This window comes from Sabethes cyaneus, chromosome 2 (assembly GCF_943734655.1).
Source record: "Sabethes cyaneus chromosome 2, idSabCyanKW18_F2, whole genome shotgun sequence".
NCBI classification, from domain to species: domain Eukaryota; kingdom Metazoa; phylum Arthropoda; class Insecta; order Diptera; family Culicidae; genus Sabethes; species Sabethes cyaneus.
In genome coordinates this window covers 236,031,812-236,053,899 of record NC_071354.1, presented here as the reverse complement: position 1 = coordinate 236,053,899, position 22,088 = coordinate 236,031,812, and the positions used below count along the sequence as shown (strand labels likewise).

The following is a 22,088-nucleotide window of genomic DNA, read 5'->3' as shown; positions in this document are numbered from 1 at the left end:
AGAGAAATATTCAGATTCAATTCTTCATTGAATGCAATGATGGCTTTAAAAATACGTTCATAAGTACAACACCTGCAACCATTGAGACATAGAGATTTCTTTTAAAAATCACTTAAAAATGATAAAGGTTGAAATAGTAATGAATGACCAGCCCACAGATTATTGCATTCAATATGAGTATGCATAGCTTGACATGTTGCAGTAATCTTAGTTTAACTCTCTTGTGGCCCTTAAAAGGGCCATTGGTTACAAATAGCATTTAAGCCAAAGCACTTTCATCGCAAATATGACGTGCCATTCGCACACCCTTTCCTTTTGACACGAATGGCAACAGGCACGTAAGTTAACGGCGTCGATTCACTGTCTCTTACTCAGAGAAGGTTTTACTAGTTAACTTTCACAGCTTACTGCTTGTTACATAGCAGAAAATATGGCACATGCGCAAAAATTTCTGTTTTATTTGTATGAGAGTTCATATTCCTGTGGATGGGTCTCATCATCATAAAATGGATGGATGGGTGAGGAGTCTCATCATCATAAAATAAATTCATGCCTCCAAAAACCCCCACATGCCAAATTTGGTTCTTTTTGCTAGATTAGTTCTCGGGTTATGAAGAAATTTGTATTTTATTTGTATGGAAGCCCCCCTCCTAAAGAAGGGAGGGGTCTCAATTCACCATAGAAAAAATTCATGCCTACAAAAAATATTATTATAAATGCCTGACCGCATTTCAAGGTCAAGACGGACGGAGCCTTTCCCTGAAAACCCGCGCTGAGAATCGCGGCTAACACGCTGACAGACGAACAGCGTCACGCGCAGTACCTTGTAAGTTGTAAAGGCCTGCATAGTGTCGTCGTTCTACCAGTAAAAAACAAGTTAGATTAAAACTTCTCGGTCGGTGGTTTCTACAGTAGACGGAGGAAGAGTCACAATTTGTATCTATAAATAACCCAACCCGATACAGTCTCCTTTTGTCCAGCGCCTCTGTGGTTCACATGCCCTGGCGGGTGTTGTGGGTTCGAATCCGGTTATAATCTCAGATTACAGTTTGGTTCGACCCATGCACCTTCCAGCATTGGATAAAAGGTAGGAGTCACAACGGCTCCTTGTTAAGCGTAGCTACCAATTTTATTTAATTCCAATTTTAAATTTAATTTTAAATCAAATTCAAACTCTAATTTAAAGTCAAAATTCTAGTACAAATTGAATAGCAAATTGAATTCAGTTCTAATCTCAAATGTATTCCCAAGTCTAATCTCAAGTCCAAATAAAATTCAATTTATGACAAATTTCAAGTCCAATTTCAATTCCATTGTTAAGTTAAATTTCAAGCTTAACTTCAATTCCGATTTCATATCTAATTTAAGCTTAAAAGTTCAATTCCAAGTCTAAGTCAATTCCAGTTTCAAGTAAAATTTTTAATATAATTCCAAATAAAAACTTTAAATTCTGTTTTAATTCCGATTTCATGTCTAATTCAAAGTAAAACTTTTAGTCCAAATCAGTCCAAATTAAAGACCAATTTTAAATCCAATTTCCAATTCCACAAGTTTGATGTCCTATGTTAAGTTAGGTTTCAAGTCCAATTTCAACTCTAATTTCTAGTCTAGTTCCACATCTGATTTCTAATCCAGTTTCAATATTGATTATTAATCCAACTGAATATTCCATATTACCTAACTTACACAATTTTTTCCATTTTCGAAAAAAAATTCCACAAGACTTACAGTCAATTATTATTACGCTCGTGATTTACAGTGCGTAGGAACTCATATACTGAACCAATGTTTGAATATAATAATACCTTTCCTCCATAATTTATTTTGTGCGATCCTATCTCCGCTGGATTGGGGTTCTCCATTTGACAAGGGAACACAATCTGTCTGAAGCCAAGCAGTCTACAAAGCATCCAGAGGCACAATTGCGTGTGCATCAACCCCACATCACGTATCAAATCCACCAAACATCAACCTATCCTTTTACGTCAAATTATCGCGAGACGTAAATCCTTCGGAAGACAGTTGCTTTATTTTGGTAATGTTTCTTGGAACTGAACACCCAACCACGAGTATTCCGTTTCAAGTGATTCACGTGTTTTTCGACAATCTTAAAATAGATTTGTTTCGAATTTCGATAGATGAACGCAAATATTCTGAGTCGCGCAAATTGAGGGGTAAAAAGTCAGAATGAATGCTGCCTGAAAGGATAACAAAAAGTATAAACTCAACCTGTAGAATGGACGCTTTCAAGCGGATGAAAAAGTAATTAATTTCGCGCAACCTTTCTTTGTTCGACTCGGCCACAGAAGCGTAAACCGGCCACACTTTCTAAATCTATCTTTATCAGACACAATGACGTCAAGCAAAAAAAGCAACTAACTTCTCCGGCGGCGGCTACAAGAGCAGCTTGAAAAACATTTTCGCTGACTTAATCCGGATCAGTAGCTGTATATATATAAAACATGAGCGTGCAGATATGTTTCTATTAGAGTGGAAAGGTATTTTATACCCACGAACTCTCGGCACAACACAAAAAAAGAATGTAGCAAATCTAAACTGTAAACACCGAGAGCAGCTTACACACGAAATATCCACACACAATAGAGACGAGCGCGATACACACGGGACAGGACATGAGCGGATCGCCATTCAACCCAACAGGAAGACGCGCCGGATGGAGATAAAATTCAATCTCCTTTCGCAGTAAATTGCTATCTACAGACGCCACTCACCCGGACCAGGGAGCGTGGCGGCGGCGGCGAGCCAGCCGTTGATTTACGGTGATTGTTATTCGGAACGACATATCTATGACTAGCTCGGTCGGTCGGTGGTGCGGGAAAGCCCGGGAAGCGTTGGAGTGTTATTATTGATGGCTCGCCGGGTGGTGCGGTGTGGTGTAACATGATTCTAAGGACTTTGCAAAAAAAAAAGAAAAGATATGCGTACTCGACACAAATCGGACGATGGGATGTTGTATATTTACTGTCCCAATGATAGCAGTAATAAAGTTTTCGGTAAGTTTGTTTGACACACCTGAAAAGGAAATTCAATAGTGTGTGTAATACAAAATTTTGTTTCCTGTAAGTTCTTCCTTTATCATATTCATCCTCTTTTGATGGCAAAGACGTTGAGCATATTCGTTCATATGAAAGCCAACCTTATACCAGCCGAGGAACACCCGATGAAAGGGTAGATTCTTATTCTAATTAGAGCCATCAGATACCGACCCTCAGCTCAATCCCGAACGAGCACAAGATGGTACACCAAACATTAGTAATGTTGTCGGATTTCCTTTGATTCTAAGCATTCTTCCAAATAATTTTCCTCAATCCTTTAAGAACACGTCCGCCCCTTCCAAAGTTCACAGGCAACGTTTAACTTTGGGTTTAAATTACTTCCCCGGCGCATGGCCCGCCCCTTCCGGATCTTCGCATAAATCTTCATGATATATTAGGTATCTGCAGGTTCGTGTTCCAGCAATTGTTACCCGAACCTGAACCGTGGCTGAACCAATCCAACATTCAATGCTAAATTGGCTCATTTTTCCCCCTTCCGTCCGATCGATACCCCGCAAATGACGAGTTTTATTCTCACCTAACGAATTTTACAAAATTTATGAAAAGTAACACATTGTCGGGATCCGGTTGGCAATATTCCCGGACGACAAATCATTGGCGCAGTTTCACACCTGTAGCTGCTGCTGCTCCGGCAAACGGAACTCGGAACGATAAGGACCTTTCGTTCGTTTGGTGTAAAATATAAGAGAGACGTGAAGAAGAGTGAACGAGAGGGACGGGAAACTTTTTGTCATTTTCCTTTTATTTTATTGCCCGCTTCCGCCAAGTCTCAGGGTATGAGATCTGCCAGCAGAGTCTCGTGGGGTAAATGGAGAAAGTTTTACAGTGTCTGTTGGTTTTTCAACTGGGCGTATTGCACATCCATTTCACTACCAGTTTAGGTTCGAGTATTATTTCCATCGCGAGTTGTTACTGTTTAAATGGGTCAAAGTAATCAATTGTCTCATTCAGTACTGGTTGTGGCATTTCTTACGGAAATATTTCAACCACTGGTTTTACCCTCACTACGTTTGCGCAGGCGATCATAAGAGCTAAATTATATCACGAAACTGTGTTATAAACTGTGAAACATGCAGCAATTTGCAAAATTAAATTAATGTGCCTCATTTGTGCAATACTCCGGTAAGATAAATTGTGATTTTATTCTGCTTTCAATTTCGTGGGCAACATGAATTATAATTTCCATAAAAATCAGCTGAATTTAAAATTGGTAATGTTGTTTGTTGGGCAGTTTGCTTATCATTAGACAGATCATGTACTTGAACAGTGTCCAGTAAAATGCAAGTTTCAGAATTGCAGTCAAAGTGACTGAAGCTTTTGGAGCGTCTAAGTGGAATAAGTCCGAAAACACTGATAAAACAGCTATAAAACGGCAATATGACCTTGCATAGAAAATGGACTTCGACGTGGAACAATAATATTCTTCATAACAGCAGCAATAAATCTCATTGGTTAGGGTGTTACCATATAAATAGTATCTTAAAACTAACAATAGTATTGCGGTTTGACAAGCAACCGCTATGAGATCAACTTTAACGGGTGCGCCATATTGTATTGCTACGCCCCACTTATAGTAAGTTTATAAGAGATGTGTCGCAGCCAACCAGTTTTATCGTGGTAATAGAAGCGACCGCAATAAATTTGGCTTTGCACTGAAGTCGCTTTTTACGCCGTTTGTTTACGCGACTATTTTTATGCGAATTTCGGAATTTACGTGTTTTTTACGCGATTTTCAGAATTTAAGCGGTTTTTTAACGCGATTTTCGAAATTTACGCGGTTTTTTTAACGCGATTTTCGGAATTTAAGCGGTTTTTTTTCACGTGAATTTCGGAATTTACGCGTTTTTTACGCGATTTTCGGAATTTACGCGGTTTTTTACGCGATTTTTGGAAGATACGCGGTTTTTTTACGCGATTTTCGGAATTTACGCGATCTTTTGTACGCGATTTTCGGAATTTACGCGGTTTTTCAACGCGATTTTCGGAATTTACGCGGTTTTTTTACGTGTTTTTCGGATTTTCGGAATTTAAGCGGTTTTTTTTCACGTGAATTTCGGAATTTACGCGTTTTTTTTACGAGATTTTCGGAATTTACGCGGTTTTTTACGCGATTTTCGGAAGATACGCGGTTCTTACGCGATTTTCGGAATTTACGCGATCTTTTGTACGCGATTTTCGGAATTTACGCGGTTTTTCAACGCGATTTTCGGAATTTACGCGGTTTTTTTCTACGCGATTTTCGGAATTTACGCGGTTTTTTTTACGCGTTTTTCGGAATTAACGCGGTTTTTACGCGATTTTCGGAATTTACGCGGTTTTATAAGCGAATTTCGGAATTTTCGCGGGTTTTTTAACGCGATTTTCGGAATTTACGCGGTTTTTTTACACGCGAATTTCGGAATTGACGCGGGGTTTTTACGCAACTTTCAGAATTCACGCGAATTTCGCGGTTTTTTTCACGCGAATTTCGGAATTTACGCGGCTTGTCTACGCGATTTTCGGAATTTGCGCGGTTTTTTTCTACGCGGTTTTCGGAATTTACGCGGTTTTTTTACGCGAATTTTGGAATTTACGCGATTTTCGGAATTTACGCGAATTTTGGAATTTACGCGGTTTTTTTACGCGAATTTCAGAATTTACGCGAATTTTGGAATTCACGCGGTTTTTAACGCGATTTCCGGAATTTACGCGGTTTTTTTTACGCGATTTTCGGAATTTACGCGGTTTTTTACGCGATTTTCGGAATTTACGCGGTGACAAAAACTTTTAATATGATTTGCAATGGCCTTATTATGGTTTTCGACTAATGATGCAAATCGAAAATTGCGCCACACTATGATAAAACCAGCGGAATGATTCATACCGCAATAAAACACTTATAGTATTCAAATAAAACCAAGCGGTTTTAGAAATATTACTTGGGATATTACAACACTGAAACTGAAATGAAGCATGTAATTTACTCATAGAAAAATTAGGAGAAAAAATTCGCGTAATAATTTTTTTGCAATTTTCCTGAATTCTAAAAATCTGTTCTGAACACATTTTTCATATTGTGAATTCAAAACAAATTTCGTATATGGCTCTGAAGCTCCAAAAGCGAGAGTTGCCCATTAAAAGGGTTTATTAGCCTGAGAGCTTATGTTTTGTAAATGTTTCCAATCATTTTTTAATACAAAACGTAACTTCTTTAGGGATTATTTTGGATTTAGATTTTTTTTGGTGAGTTGGCACTGTTGAATTGACCCAAATTCACGGATGTGGTGTGATGCCCTGAAACGATTTGGAAAATATTTTACTACCGTTTCGGGTCTGATTTGGTTAGCTATTGCTATTTAAACTCGACCAAACAGTGGTACAACGACAATGGCGTCACTGTAGATCCCAATGAGTGATATTAGGGCGATACGCTAGAGGTAATGCCGATTGAGCAATACTGGTCGATTGTGAAGGGAAAACTGAACTGACGAACAGTGTCGGAAATGAAGTTCAAATAACAATGGAATTTAAGTGCCAAACTACAGCTGGTACAAAGGAATAATGGCCCGTATTGAAGCTGTTCCAGCAATGGGATATGGTACGAATTTTTCATAACTTCTGCTCGGCTAATTTTCGCTATCGTAGATTGCAAAATGAAATGAATATTGTCCGTACCTTTGGTAACAAAACGTGCTGCACAATTGTTTCTTAAAATTGTCTCAGGTAAAAAAATGCTTGGCTGTGAGTGAGTTAAATGTACATATTTTGTTTCGTTGGTTTATTTGGCAAAATATATGCAATTTGCACTCGCAAGGATTCTGGCAACGATTTCGTCCGAGTATTCCCATTTAATCTACAACACGTCTGGCGTACTGCAAGGGAGCCCTCTTGGGCCACTGTTCTTTTCTCTTGTTATAAATGAACTGCAAGTCTTCTGCTACATACTATCAGTTTTTTTGTACCGTTAATGTGTAACATTTTAAGACCATCGGAACGAATTTTCAGTGTTGAAAATGCTCGAGCTAGGGCGCAATATAGCGACTTGAGGCAGCGGGGATCCTTGAATTCCCAACCAATTTTTTAAATAAATTCAAGGAATACGTCAGCTTTCGAGATAATTGATTCGCGGTGTAAGTTAAATGTGAGTTTAGTGTCCAGTAAAATACCAAAGTCAGTAACATGGTCAACTCTACACAATTCAGTTCCATCTATTCTATCCGATAACTAAAAAGTATCGGAGTTTTTAGGCGGTAAAAATTCGTCACCTCGTATTTCGAAACACTTATTGCGTGCCAGTTTTGTTACACCATATAACAAATACGTCGAGCAAAGTTTGAAGGCGGCGACAATTATCCATGTTTTCAACAGCCAAACACAATTTCAGGTCATCAGCATATACAAATCTGCAACCAGCACCCAATAGGAAGGTAACATCGTTGAAAAACAGCGAGAGAAGTAGCGGGCCCATATTGCTACCTTGCGGAACTCCAGTCACGTTTGTAAACTGCGAAGAAATACTGGATCCAAGCTTCACACGCAACTCCCTTCCGCGCAAGTATGACCTTGGCCATCGAATCATTTGTTGAGCTGCTACTAGATGGGAAAGTTTACGCAATAATATGGCATGACCAATTCGATCAAAAGCAGCTTTCAAGTCCGTCAAAATTACGTCAACTTGCTTCTTGTTTTCCTTTTCCGAAATACAAAACTTTACTCCTCTTTACTTGTTGAAGATATGCTGCAACACGGGAAAAGAGATGTGCCAAACTATGTTTGTTTTGCTAGAATGTAAGATATAGATAGTTTAGTTGTTCAGAGCTCCCACCCAAGCAACAATTTGAGTTTTATTGTACTCTTATAGTAGGCTCCAAGACCAATTTTGGGTTTAAATGCCATCATAAGAGTGTAATAAAGCCCAAATTGTTACTTGAGCAGTTGGCTTCGAGGTATGACGCTGGCCTAATAAGCGTATGTATGTTCGAATCTCGACTGGGAGAGGCCGTTATAGTCAATAGGATCGTAGCAATTGGCCCTGCAATTGTCCTGCACTCTAACAGCTGGCTGCGAAGTCTGTCGTATAAAAACAGAAGGTCAAGTTTCGATAACGGAATGTAGCACCCAAGCTTTGCTTTGCTTTTTGCATTCTTATGTAGACTGTCTAGGCGGCGAAAATTGGGTCCGAGTATTCCAATTTAATCCGCAACATGTTTGGCGCACCGCAGGGGAGCCTTCTTGGACCACTGCTTTTTTATCTGGTTGTCTTCTGTTATATACCATCGGTCTTTTTATATCGAGTATGTGTAACATTTTAAGACCATCGGAATTGACTCCGACAAATGCAAAGGTTGCTACTTGCCTAATATATTAAAACGCTTCGTCATCTCCTTCTTTCGAAAAAATAAGCCCGCCGATATTTAGCTATGATATAGCGGGATACTTGTTGAACACATACTGCAATACGGGAAAAAAGATGTGCCAATCTATGTTTGTTTTGCTAGAATATAAGATACAGACAGTTTAGTTGTCCAGAGACAACCAAATCCGCACATTCCCCAAAAAAACTTTTTACTGGCGGCTACAATCCGATCAAAACATGTCTTGGCAGAAAAGAAATTATGAAAGACTACCTTTGATGTTTCACAAAAAAAGAGATATTTATTTTCTTCTAGATTTTTTGGGTTACGGAATTCGATATATTTGTCATAACAAAAATAAATATTTATACTCATAGTAGGGGACAGCCGTTTATGCGGCTAGCGCGCACGTATTTGTGTAGAACAGCATGACAAATGTTATTCTGCAAGATTTCTGCAGGTCAGGCAAGTTTTCCCGGCTGTAGAATAATGGACTTTCGTCTGTTCTGTTTTCCTCTTCTTTTTTCATTCGTTTCTTTGTATTTTCCGGACCTTTTTTTCTCTTTTCTGACTCGATTTTTGTCATTTTCTGTCCGACTTTCGACTTTTTTTCTGTTATTTGGTCACCATTTTTGTCTTTTTTACCTCCTTTTCTATGGACCAACCACATGTTCTATCCCGTTTTGCGTTTTCGTCTATTCCGTTCTCTTACTATGTCCTGTTTTTCTGTTACTTTTCTGTTTTGATTTTCCGTTTCGTCCTTTTTGGTCTTCTGATTTTAGTTTTTCTCTACATTTTTTTCTTTGTCTGTCGCATTTTTCCTCTTTGCGTTCTCGTTTCTCCATTTCTATGCTCCCGTATTTTCACCTTTTCTAGCCCGTTTGGACTTGAAATAATACTTGACAGCAAAGCAAAACCATGGGTATAAATGTCTTTCAAGACTTGAACTTTCTTTATCGACAGACTTCGCAGCCGGCTGTTAGAGTACCGGACAGTTACGGGGCTAGTGCAAAAATCCTACTGACTCTATCTAGCCGAGAACATACGACGACAAATTATAAATTCAAACTTGAAATTAGATTTGAGATTGAATTTAAAGTAGAAATTGAAATTGGATTTAAGTTGCACTCGACGTTGTATTTGGAAATAGAACTAGTATTACTAGACTGAAAAAATTGGACTTCAAATGAGTGTTTAAATTGGACATAAAATTAGAACTGAATTTGAACTGGAAATTGAGCTTAAATTAGGCTGGAAACGAAACTTGAAATTTAATTTATAACTGGACTTGAAATTGGAAAGTTTCAAACTCTGTCCAGAAAGTAAAGGGAAGAGTTGGTTTGAGCAGTAGTTTCAAAGCACAAGTTACACTGAAATCCGGAGAAACAGAACTGATCAAGGATGCTTCAAAAACGTTTGCTGACGAAATACGATTTGGTCGACGTGAATGATGAAACATTCTGGCCATTTTCCTGGACAAATTCCAAGGATAATAATTATATATCACGTTCGAACAATCACCCGGCAGTATCCTTGCGTTGCCCTCACGTCAGTACAAGCAAGTAGATTAGAGCAAGCCTGTATTACCGCGAATATTCATGGGTTGAAAGTTTTATTTGGTGCTGTGTACATTCCTCCCGACAAAAGCCAGGATCCTGTTGTTATTGAATCGCACGTTTCTTCTATTCGACACTTTCGAAATTACTCCAGTGATGATTGAGGCGATCATTTTCTCGCGGACCTGTTCGAATCTCAGTCGCTATTTTTTGTCGCTGCGCATTTGGGTTATCTGTACCACTTTGTTGTATTTTCAACAAGTCTTTTGCACAAGGAAAATTTCCTAGTATTTGGAAACGGTCTTTTATGTTTCCCGTTCATAAGAGTGGCGATCGTCGGAATGTTAGGAACTACAGAGGAATTACCAGTTTGTCTGCAGCTTCCAAGCTTTTTGAAATTATTGTGGGCACTGCCATGCTCAACCGTAACAAAAATTATATATCAGCCTACCAGCACGGGTTCATGCCTGGCCGATCGGTTTCCATCAACCTACTCGACTTTACCTCCTTCTGCATCACGCAACTTCAAGAAAAAGCACAAGTCGACGCAGTTTACACAGACATAAAAGCTGCATTCAACCGGATCGATCATCGCATCCTTCTACGAAAATTGCATCGTTTGGGAGCCTCAGAGCAGCTATTGGCTTGGCTTGAATCATATTTACGTGATAGAGTCCTGTAAGTCAAGTTAGAATCTACTGTTTCATCTGCGTTTACAAATAAGTCTGGTGTTCCTCAAGGAAGCAATATGGGACCCTTGCTGTTCATATTGTTTTTTAACGATGTAGTGCTACTAGAAGCCGGATGCGCACTTATCTACGCTGACGATCTTAAATTGTTTCTTACCGTGCGCTCCATCGACGATTATCGTTCACCTTTGGTGATTATCAAATAAAAAAGTGGTCGTTGTAAGGCAAAGGTTCCTTGTAAGGCAAGCAATCTGCAGCTTTCGTAATTTGGGAAGTAATGAATTAGAAAGTTTATGAAACGGAATGCCGTCAGAAGAGGTAGTTTTTTTTACTGTTGAGGTTGACTATCTTTTCAGGCATGCCCTAGTGGCACAGTGGTACAATGACAATGGCGTCTCTTTGGTTATCATGGATTGATATACGGGAAATACGCTGAAGTCAATTTCGATTGAGGAATATCTATCGATTGTTAAGGAAAAACTGAACGGAGGAAGAATGTCGGAAATGCGTACGAACGATGAGAAACAAGTTTGAAGAAAATTGAAATTTGAGTTCCAAATAACAGTTGGTACAAAGAAATAATAACCCGTATTGAGGCAGTTCCAGCAATACAAACTTACAAACTTTAAAGTATTAAAAATGGCTTATAGAATTAAGTAGATACTAAGATTTGGAGCTTTAAAAACTAGAGCATTTTTGTGAATGATTGTGGGTAAGAAAGTAAAGCATTTCTAAGAATCTTTCTTGAAGAAAGATTAGAATTTTTAAACTGCAAAAGCTTATTTTCCACTAACGGAGACGCATTGTTATTTGTGTTATATTCACAGTTGCTAATGATAACGAGCCCTTTCCTGTTTGAATACTTTTCTATCCTAAAATTTATTGAAAGAAAAATACAGTGACATCGAGCAGCAGCTGGAATCTATTCCAATTCATGTGCTACTTTCACATCCCCTCCGACGCGGACGTTCCTCATACCATATATACGCCGGGCCAGGGTCTGCCAGTTCCGGAACGCATGTATAAATAGCAATACCAACAAATCATGCCACTTATGGCGGCAGCCCAAGTGTGCTAGGCAACGTCCTAAGTCGCCAGCACCCGGTTCCGTTCCGGGCAAGTTTTCAAATGAAATTAATTAGTAGTGTTCCTGCAATTATAAAACTCTGTCTCCGGAAATATGTTCAACTCTTGGCACGAAGTTTGCTGCCAGGCAATAGGCTAGCGAGCGACGACGACGACGACGACGGCTAAATAACTAACAAGACACGCTAGTAGCCAGCCATATTGCGTTTCGCTGGCTCGGCAGACTCTTTCCATGCCGCAACGAGCCAATTATTAAAGTGCCTATTGGAAGGGTCGGATTCGGGTGGCCACCGTACGGGGCATTGGCATGCGGGATAGTTTGAAACAGAATTAGGACTGGGTGTTCTCAGTTGCAAACTTTCCTGGCAGACTGCACTTGCAGTGCCAGTTTCTGCCAATTTACTGCATTCTTGGAAAATTCCGATGGCTGTTGCGTGCCAAAACTATGAACATGCTATTTAGGAAACAATCCAATTGGTTTCAATTCTTTTACTTTTACGGTATTTTGAAATAGCTGATTTCATGGAATTTCCTCTCGTTCACCTTCAATCGATGTTGTCGACTTTCAACCATTTATTGTACCCCCGTTTTTTTACTATTCATCTGTTTGACTTTGTTCTTGGGGGGAAACAAAGAATAAAACAAAAGCAAAGCACAAACAATTTCTCACATTTCGCTTCGTACGGACTTTGTACGGTTTGGTAAACGTGTGCGGTAAGATCAAAAGAAGACAACAGGTTGAGCAACTTACCGTTAGCATCCTTCGCTTCGAGTCCTTCCGCTTCCTGCACGATCACGGTGAGCACGATAATCTTGGGTTTTTCCTCATTGGCCGCATGCAGCAGCCGGTAGTGCCTGTCGGCAGAAACGCTGAACACTCGCTGGGCTTGCAGATACATCTCGTCCTTGTAGTGGGCGAACTTGGGTGTTCCGAATGGACCCGGTACAGGTGGAGGAAACAAAGAAGAAACAGAAAAAACGAAAGCGACATTTAGTACGGCTGATGCGGAGTGTTTTCAAATACAAAAATACCGGCATCCGGCAAGTTCAGCTGAGTTGAGCTAAGGGGAAAACTAAATCGTTTAGAATGTATATTGTATATGCAGCCGAAAAAAGGAGAGAACGACGATAAATATCATCATGCAGTCATGCAAACAGAAGGAGGAGAAAGCACATTGTGTGCGCGTTGGAACTTTTGTTCGCTCAACAGGTTCGGGCTTTCTTTTTTTTTGTCCCTTTCGTGGTTCTGCCTTCTGGGTGGCTGCTTTCCACTTTTTCATCGTCGGTGTCGTGATTAAGCGCCGTTGGTAGATTTCCAGGTGAGACTGGCAGGACAATAAGAGTGCACTTTGAATGCTTTCGAGCGGTACAATTTTAATTTGAAATGACTTACCCGGGTTTAAAGAAAATTGATGATGAAAATGGATGTTTGGTTAGGATTTAGCTGAATTTAAATACAATAAAATATGAAAGTAAAAAAAAAGCAGAAATAAAAGTAGAACGAAGTAAAAATTTCATGTGAATGCGATTATGCACACATCAAAGGCTGGTTTTCTGGTGTGTACGCTCTTTCAATATTTTGACATGCTGGAGCATAAATTTCATTGCAGAGGAGAACGATTACAAAGCAGTGAACGTTTACTTGGCAGGAACGGAACGAACGTGGTTCTAAAGCCTTCTCTCGGTGGCTGAGGGCTTGTGAGGCCGTTGTGTTTTGCTGTTTACTCACTTCTACAACATATAAGATATAACATATACCTAGGAAAGTTATTTTTCTGTAGCTTTAGAGCCACGGCAATCTGCGATCGTCTGATGTCTGATGATGATGATGCCGGGGCTGCAGTAAGCAGTCGTGTGTGTGCATGTCATGTCTGCTTGAAATGGTTGCAGCAGCTTACCTAAGGAGGCTGGTGCTGTGCTGACAGGCAACCAAGTGGATTGAAAATTGTTTTCTGGCTTTTCTTTTGAGTTACTGTGTACTGTTGTTGTTTCGGTTCAGGGGATTGACTATAGGATAAGTACTTTATGAAGGCTTTAGAGTGATTCAGTTTTCACTCTGAATTGCAAATGTTTCGACTTGTATTATTTCGGATAGGAATCACATAAGTAGATAAGTATAGAAGTGTTTTCTGCTCGCATATCTATTTGAAACTGCTGTCGTTTCGCCTTAAAATTTAGGGATACATACAATCACTTTCCCATTCTTTGCTAAGTGCGATCTAACTTAAGCAACTACAATTTTCCTTTTACGGAAATACAAAAGAAAAACAAAACGACAGCGAAGAATTAAATTTTCCATGAATGGTTCAGTTCTTAAAAAGAAGCTTTCAAGTCTCACGCTGATTTATTTTAGCAAAAGCTTATCCCGCATAGAACTCTTTACTTTGAAGAGTTGTCTTCCCTTTTCCGACTAGATGCTGTTGCATCTTGTCACTAATGATCGAACTGCAACGATAGACCACTGGATGAACTTTACGTCGCCTTCGTTGGAATTTGCTGTAAAAGAATCGATGAGCAGCCACACTTTAATACCTAGGAATTGTTTTGCTTTGATCCTTTTTTGTTTAATAGACCTTAAATATCAAATCAGTCTGTGTCCCTATACCTATAAAATGGCACGAAAATATGAATAAAACTTGGCAATAAGTAAGTGCTCAAGTAACAACGTGGGTTTTGTTGCAAATTTATATCAGGTTTGGTTGGGTTGGTTTTCCTAGATTTTGATAGAATAAGTCGGGCAGCTAAGCACGGTGTAATCTCTTTTTTCTTGTTCATTGATGTGTTGTATATGCTTCAACTAATGCTTGTGGGTTATTAATTTATTAAACACAAGGTATTTGTCACACGACAAGACAGTTGCATTCGTTGTACGAGAAGCTTTATGGAGAAAAAAATGTATTTTCCGATTCCGACTATTGTACCAATAGTTGCGCTAATGTTCCTTTAATTGATTTTGGCGTTCCTTTAATTGCGTTATTCTGTATACATTGCTAGGTTGCTAGGTGTAAAAACATTGTAGCGCAACTATAGAAATGAGCGTCTTCTAGCTGCGCCTATAGTTGTGTAAGATTTTAGAAAATAAGTATTTTAGCAAATAATGCTTTATTTTAATTGGTGTAGTCTAACTACCTATGCTCCCAAGAATTTGGGATTACCTACGAATGACCGAAACACGAATGGCCGAATCACGAATCACCGAAACACAAATGGCCGAAATAACAAATGGTATAATATATCTAATGGCTGAATCACGAACGGCCGAATCACAAATGGCCGAATCACAAAAGGCTGAAACACGTATGGTCGAACGTCATATTTGGCCGAAAATAATCACGGCCTTCAGTCTGCACAAATGTTGGGTATACGCTGTCCTTACTCGCTGCCACTCGTTCGGACTTAACTACGGGATAATCCCTACTAGTCAGTAAACCTAGGAAAATGCATGCACCTAATTAGTAGTGGTTTCTGCGGTTCCGACAGCGGGTTACCGGCGCACACTCGCGGCATGGAGCTGTCTCGCACTGAATCATCTAGGAAACATTTGCTACTGACACGACCAATAGGCCTCGCACGCTATAATAAACGTAAATCATTCGCGTTTAAGGGAAGAAACAACTATCGATCATCTATACTCTATCTATCAAAATAAAAAATAAGACGCAGAGTATGTCCTGTTTTTCTGAAACTAAGGTACAGAATTGTACGAAAAGCTTGTTTTCTTCACCTCATCACAGAGCTGCGAGTGGAACAAAAGGCAATAGAGGGGAAAATTTTAATGGTTTTTCAGGGGGATGTTTCAAATTCGCGGAGAGTAATAGATGAAAAAATTTATTCAAAATGTGTAAGGTCTCACAAAATAAGCAATAAAAATTTTGTTGATTTAGGCTTTCCGGGAAAATCCGGCCTTCCGTAATTTGGCCATTCGTGATTCGGTCTTTCGTGATTCGGCCATTCGTGATTCGGCCTTTCGCGATTCAGCCTTTGGTGATTCGGTCTTCTATGACTGTTGTTGGAATTCAGCCATTTGGATTTCGGCCATTCGTGATTCGTCCATTCGGTACCAGCAATTAGAGTTAACTGGAAACTGGACTTATAATTAGATTTGAAACTTGGTATTAGATTAGATTTGAACTACTTGGTATTAAATATCATAATAAATGACATAAAATTGGACTATAAACAGAATGTGAAGTCTTTAATATTTTAATTAAACCGGACTTGTGATTTGATTTGGAAGATTACCTACGAATGGTTGAAACACAAATCGGACATGCAATTCGGAAAATCGGTCATGCAATTGAACTTGACATTGGACATTCAATTATAAGTACTTTAATTTGGACTAATTTGTACTCGAAATTTTTCTTCAAACCGGGCATGGACAAGAAATTAGAAAGGAAGTTTTACTTGAAAATAAAATTGACATTTATCGTCTTATTCTTTCACATGTTTTTCCTCGTTTCTGTTTCGCTCACATTTTCTCACATTTTCTACTTTTGTCACATTTTCTACTTTTTGTTCCGTTTTTACTTTTTTCTGTACCGTTTTCTTGGTTTTTCCTGTCTCTTTCCATCCGTTTTTCTGTCCCTTGTTTATTGTTCTTGTTTTCATTGTTCCGTTTTCTTCATTTCTTGCTATAGTTGTTCTTAGTTCAAGACTTGTTTTTCCTCATGCTTATTACTTACTTTTTGTTATTTTATCTCTCGTTTACAGTCTTTTCTCTTCTTTCATCCGTTTTCCGTTTTCGATTTATCAACTCTTTTTGTCTTTGTTCCCTCTAATTTTTCATTTTTGTCTGTACCGTTTTCCGCTTTTCAAAGCCGTGTTTCGTCTTCTGTCTTTTTATTCTGTTTTTGGCTCCCGTTTTTCTCTTTCCCCTCCGGTTTTCCTTTTTTATCTTCCATTTTTGGTCTTGTTTTGTTCCGTTTTACCTTTTTTTCACCTTCCGCTAGTCCATTTTTCATGTCATTAAGAAATGAAGGTCTGTACCATTTTCTCGTTTGTCGTCGGGCTGCTGCTCCCGTAGTTTCCCCTTTTGTTTTCCTCCTAATCTATCCCGTTTTTTCTTATTTTTTGTCCCGATTTTGCTCTTTTCCTGTTCAGTTTATCCACATTTTGTTCATTTTCTCTGGAGTTCTCCATTTTCTACTTTTTCACTTTTTCCTTCTTTTTGTATGTGTAGTTTTCCCTGTATTCTATCACGTTTATTCTTTCGTTTCTCTTTTTTCATGCCCCTGTACTTTTTTGCTTCTTTTTTTGAATAGCAGCAGGAAATATACCATACCTCTCATTTCATTGGTAATCTATCTGTGAATTTGCAGCAAATAAAAGTTTACTGACATTTTCATAAGAAACTGTTTGTTCTGCAAGAATTAGGTAAATATTCAGCCAAATAAAATTTTTCTGCTATAACTCAGGAACAACAAAAAATGTTATCGTTAGAAGATTAGTAATCGACAAGCAAGAAAAAAAAATATAAAAGAAATATGTGACAGAACTTAAATTTCCTCTGGAGTTTTCCACAATTAATTTAACATACAATTGGATTTAAAAATGGAAACAAAGGATTTTAAATTGGACTAGAAACTAGATCTGAAATTGGATGTGAAATTATACTTGAAGTGGGACTTCAAATCGAATTAGATATTAGGCTTGGCAATGGATAAGTAATTGAGCCTGAAATTGAATTTAAAGTAGGAATTAAATTAAATTAAAAATTCCGAACTTCTGGGTTACATAATTATCTAAAGTTTTTGGAGCGTCTTACTAGAATACGAAACCAGGAATGAAACAAAAAGAAAACTTATTCAATTAATTCTACTATGTATATTTATTCTTGACAGATACGTATTTCGCCTACAACTTCGTACGTATCTGTCGAGAATAAATAAACATAGTAGAATTAAATTGGATAAGTTTTCTTTTTATTTCATTCTAGGCATATAATTATTTTGCTTTACACAGGAGGTGTGGCGTACTCCAGTGTGCTCTAGCCTAGGCACGCTCGTGTAGATTTATCATTGAGAATTGAGGCGTCTGAATTAAGGGGTTATGTACAGTTAGGAGGCTTAAAAAGCCGATTTTTCTAGAAATTTTCTAGAGAAAATCCTTTAACTGAATAAAGTGAAAATTTGTGTACATATTATGGTAAATTTTGGCTGTATTTTAACATATTTTGTTTTTGAAAAAAGTTATTGAAATAGCTGCTATAGTTAATCTCCCGGAACTCTTCTAAAATATGGCGTCTTGCGGTGAGCACGATATCTATGGACTGAAGCGTCGGAAATCGTAAAATCAAAAAGGAATCGGTGATAAAATATATGGTCTATAGAATGATCCATGAAATTAGCAATATAATCATTTTTGACGAAATGGCGGCTTCTTAAACATAAAAAATCGATTTTTGGTATAAATTTTGCACTTAAATTGTCCAAAAAATAAGAAATATTAATCGGGAGGAAAAACCTTCGATTAATCTCTAGAATTTAGCCTTAGAATACTTGTGTCAAAATTTGAAGTGATTCGGTCCAGCTGTTTTCAAGAAATCTTGCTCACCGACTTTGAAAACACGGTTTTGAGAAACATGCGTTCAAAGTTTCGCGTTCCTTCGTCAATCGCTCTGACCCGTCGTTACATATATGCATATAGCTTCGTTAATATTTGACGGATTGGCATGAAATTTTCTGTGTGAATACATACCTATATGTACATTATGACCATGATAAAACCAGAAAATCGATTTTTCGAAAATCCTAACTGTATGTAACCCCTTAAGCCGAGAGAATTGAGACATGAGAAATAAGTCATATAAAAATTAAACCGTGAGAGCTGAACTGTGAGAATTGAGCTGTGAAAATTGAGCCGTGAGAATTGGGCCATGGCAATTGAGCCTGAGAATTGAGTTAAGAAAATTGAGCCGTGAGAATTAAGGTGTGAGAATTGAACCGTCAAAATGGATCCGCGGCAATTGAACCGAAAGAATTGAGCCGTGAGAATCGAGCCGTGAGAATTAAGTCATGAAAATTAAACCGCTAGGATTGAGCCGTGAGAATTGAGCCGTGTGAATTGAACCGTGAGAGTTAGATGTGAGAATTGAATCACCAGAATTGCGCCGTCAGAATTGAGCCGTGAGAATCAAGCCTTGAGAATAGAGCTGTGAAAATTGAGCCGTGAGAATTAAGTCATGAAAATTGAACCGCTAGAATTGAGCCGTGAGAATTGAGCTGTGAGAATTGAGCAATGAAAATTGAGCCGTGAGAATTAAGTCATGAAAATTGAACCGCTAGAATTGAGCCGTGAGAATTGAGCTGTGAGAATTGAGCTTTGAAAATTGAGCCGTGAGAATTAAGGTGTGAGAATTAAGGTATGAGAATTGAACCGTCAAAATTGACCCACGAGAATTGAGGTGGGAGAATTGAACCGTCAAAACTGATCCGTGAGAATTGAGGTGGGAGAATTGAACCGTGAGAATTGAGCCGTGAGAATCGAGCCGTGAGAATTAAGTCATGAAAATTGAACCGCTAGAATAGACCCGTGAGAATTGAGCCGTGTGAATTGAACCGTGAGAATTAGATGTGAGAATTGAACCGCCAGAATTGCGCCGTCAGAATTGAGTCGTAAGAATCGAGCCTTGAGAATAGAGCTGTGAAAATTGTGTCGTGGGAATTGAGCCGTGAGAATTGAGATGTTAGAAATGAACTGTTAGAATTGAGCCGTCACAATTGAACCGTGAGAATCGAGCCGCGAGACTGAAGCCATATAAATTGAATCGCAAAAATTAAGCAGTGAGAGTTGAACCGTGAGAATTTAACCGTGAGAATTAAACCTTGAGAGTTGAGCCATGAGAATTGAGCCGTGAAAATTGAGCTGAGAGAATGGAACCATGAGAAATGAGCCGTGAGAATTAATCCATGAGTATGGAACCGTGAGATTTAAAACTTGCAAATTAAGCCGTGAGTATTGAACCGTGAGCATTGAGCCGTGAGAATTGTGTTATAAAAATTGAGACGTGTGAATTTAGACGTGAGAATTGAGACGTGAAAATTGAGCCGTGAGAATTGAGTCATGAAAATTGAACCGCTAGAATTGAGCCGTGTAAATTGAACCGTGAGAATTAGATGTGAGAATTGAACCACCAGAATTGCGCTGTCAGAATTGAGCCGTGAGAATCGAGCCTTGGGAATAGAGCTGTGAAAATTGAGTCACGAGAATTGAGGTGTGAGAAATGAACTGTAAGAATTGAGCAGTCACAAGCCGTGAGAATTGAGCCGTAAGAATTGAGCCATGAGAAATGAGCCGTGAGAATTAATCCATGAGATTGGAACCGTGAGATTTAAACCGTGCGAATTAAGCCGTGAGAATTGAGCTGTAAAAATTGAGACGTGAGAATTGAGACGTGAGAATTAAGCCGTGAGAATTGAGACGTGAGAATTGAACCGTGGGAAATAAGCCATGAGAATTTAACCGTTAGAATTAAGCCTTGAGAATTGAGCCGTGAGAATTGAGTCTTGAGAATCGAGCCGTGAATATTGAGCCGTGAGAATTGAGCCGTGAGTATTGAGCCGTGAGAATTGAGCCATGAGAATTGAGCCGTGAAAATTGAGCCGAGAGAATTGAACCGTGGGAAATGAACCGTGAGAATTAATCCATGAGAATTGAACTGTGAGAATTGCGCCGTGAGAGTTGAGCCGTGAGAGTTGAACCGTGAGAATTGAGCCGTGCGATCTGAAACGTGAGAATTGAACCGTGAGAAATAGGCTATGAGAATTGTGCCGTGAGAATTAAGTCTCGAGAGTTGAATCGTGAGAATTGAGCCTTAAGAATTGAGCCGTGAATATTGAGCCGTGAGTATTGAACCGTGAGAATTGAGCCATGAGAATTGAGCCGTGAATATTGAGCCGTGAGTATTGAACCGTGAGAATTGAGCCATGAGAATTGAGCCGTGAGAATTAAGCCGTGAGAAATGGGCCATGAGAATTGACCCGTGGGAATTAGGGCTTGAGAGTTGAACCGTGAGAAGTAAGTCTCAAGAATAGAGCTGCAAGAGTTAAGACGTGAGAAATAGGCCATGAGAATTGAGCCGTGAGAATTAATCCTTGAGAGTTCAGCCGTGAGAATTGAGTCTTAAGAATTGAGCCGCGAGGATTTAGGTGAATATTGAGCCGTGAGAATTGAGCCATAAGAATTGAGCCGTGAGAATCAAGCCGTGAAAATTGAGCCGTGAGAATTAAGGTGTGAGAATTGAACCTTCAAAATTGATCCGTGAGAATATAGGTATGAGAATTGAGACAAGAAAATAGAGTCGTGAGAATTGAGCCCTGAGAATTAATCCATGAGAATTGAACCGTGAGAATTGAGCTGTGAGAGTTGAGCCGTGAGAGTTGAGCCGTGAGAATTGAGCCGTAAAAAATAGGCCATAAGAATTGAGCCGTGAGAATTAGGCCTTGAGAGTTGAACCGAGAGAAGTAAGTCTCAAGAATTGAGACGTGAGAAATAGGCCATGAGAATTAAGCCTTGAGAGTTGAGCCGTGAGAATTGAGTCTTAAGAATTGAGCCGTGAGAATTGAGGTGAATATTGAGGCGTGAGAATTGAGCCGAGAGAATTGTGCCGTGAGAATTTAATCGTGAGAATTGAGCCGTGAAAATTGAGTCGTGAGAATTGAACCGTGAGAAATGAGCCGTGAGATTTGAACCATGAGAATTGAGCCGTGAGAGTTGAGCCGTAAGAATTAAGCCATTAGAATTGAGCCGTGCGATTTGAGACGTGAGAATTGAGCCGTGAGAAATAGGCCATGAGAATTGAGCCGTGAGAATTAAGCTTTGAGAGTTGAGCCGTGAGAATTAAGTCTTAAGAATTGAGCCGTGAGAATTGAGACGTGAATAATGAGTGGTGAGTAGTGAGTAATGAGTATACGTATATCTTCGAGAAGTCATCAAAGACCTCGGTGTACATTGTGATGAGAAGCTATCGTTCCGTGAACATTGCTCATATATAATTGCGAAGGACAATAAAAATCTGGGATTTATCTTTCGAGTCACCAACGAATTTCATGACCCATATTGTCTTCGCGTTCTTTACTGCTCAATCATGCGATCCGTAACTGAATACGCAACTATGAAGCCTGTATAGTTAAAGTTTGCTGTAAGTGTGACACTTTCTTTCTATTTCTTGCACAGCTACAGATTGCCTTTGTTAGAAAATGCAAAATTGCAAAAGGAAAATAAAACGAAATCGCAGAGTTAAGAATTAAGCCTTTCAGGAACGGTTCAGTTCCTAGAAATAAACTTTTGAGTCTCACGCTGATTTATGCTGCCGAAAACTTATCTCGCATCGAACTTTTTGCTTTG

General features: G+C 39.0%; 1 protein-coding gene across 1 annotated transcript in view; it reads right to left on the bottom strand.

Annotated features, from left to right (window-relative positions):
- The window catches only part of LOC128737042 (BAI1-associated protein 3), a 216,613-nt gene that overhangs the window by 79,336 nt on the left and 115,189 nt on the right, over positions 1 to 22,088 (bottom strand). The window contains exon 6 of the mRNA XM_053831589.1: positions 12,493 to 12,661. Within this exon, the coding sequence (XP_053687564.1) occupies positions 12,493 to 12,661 (169 nt within the window). The remainder of the gene's footprint in view (positions 1 to 12,492; positions 12,662 to 22,088) is intronic.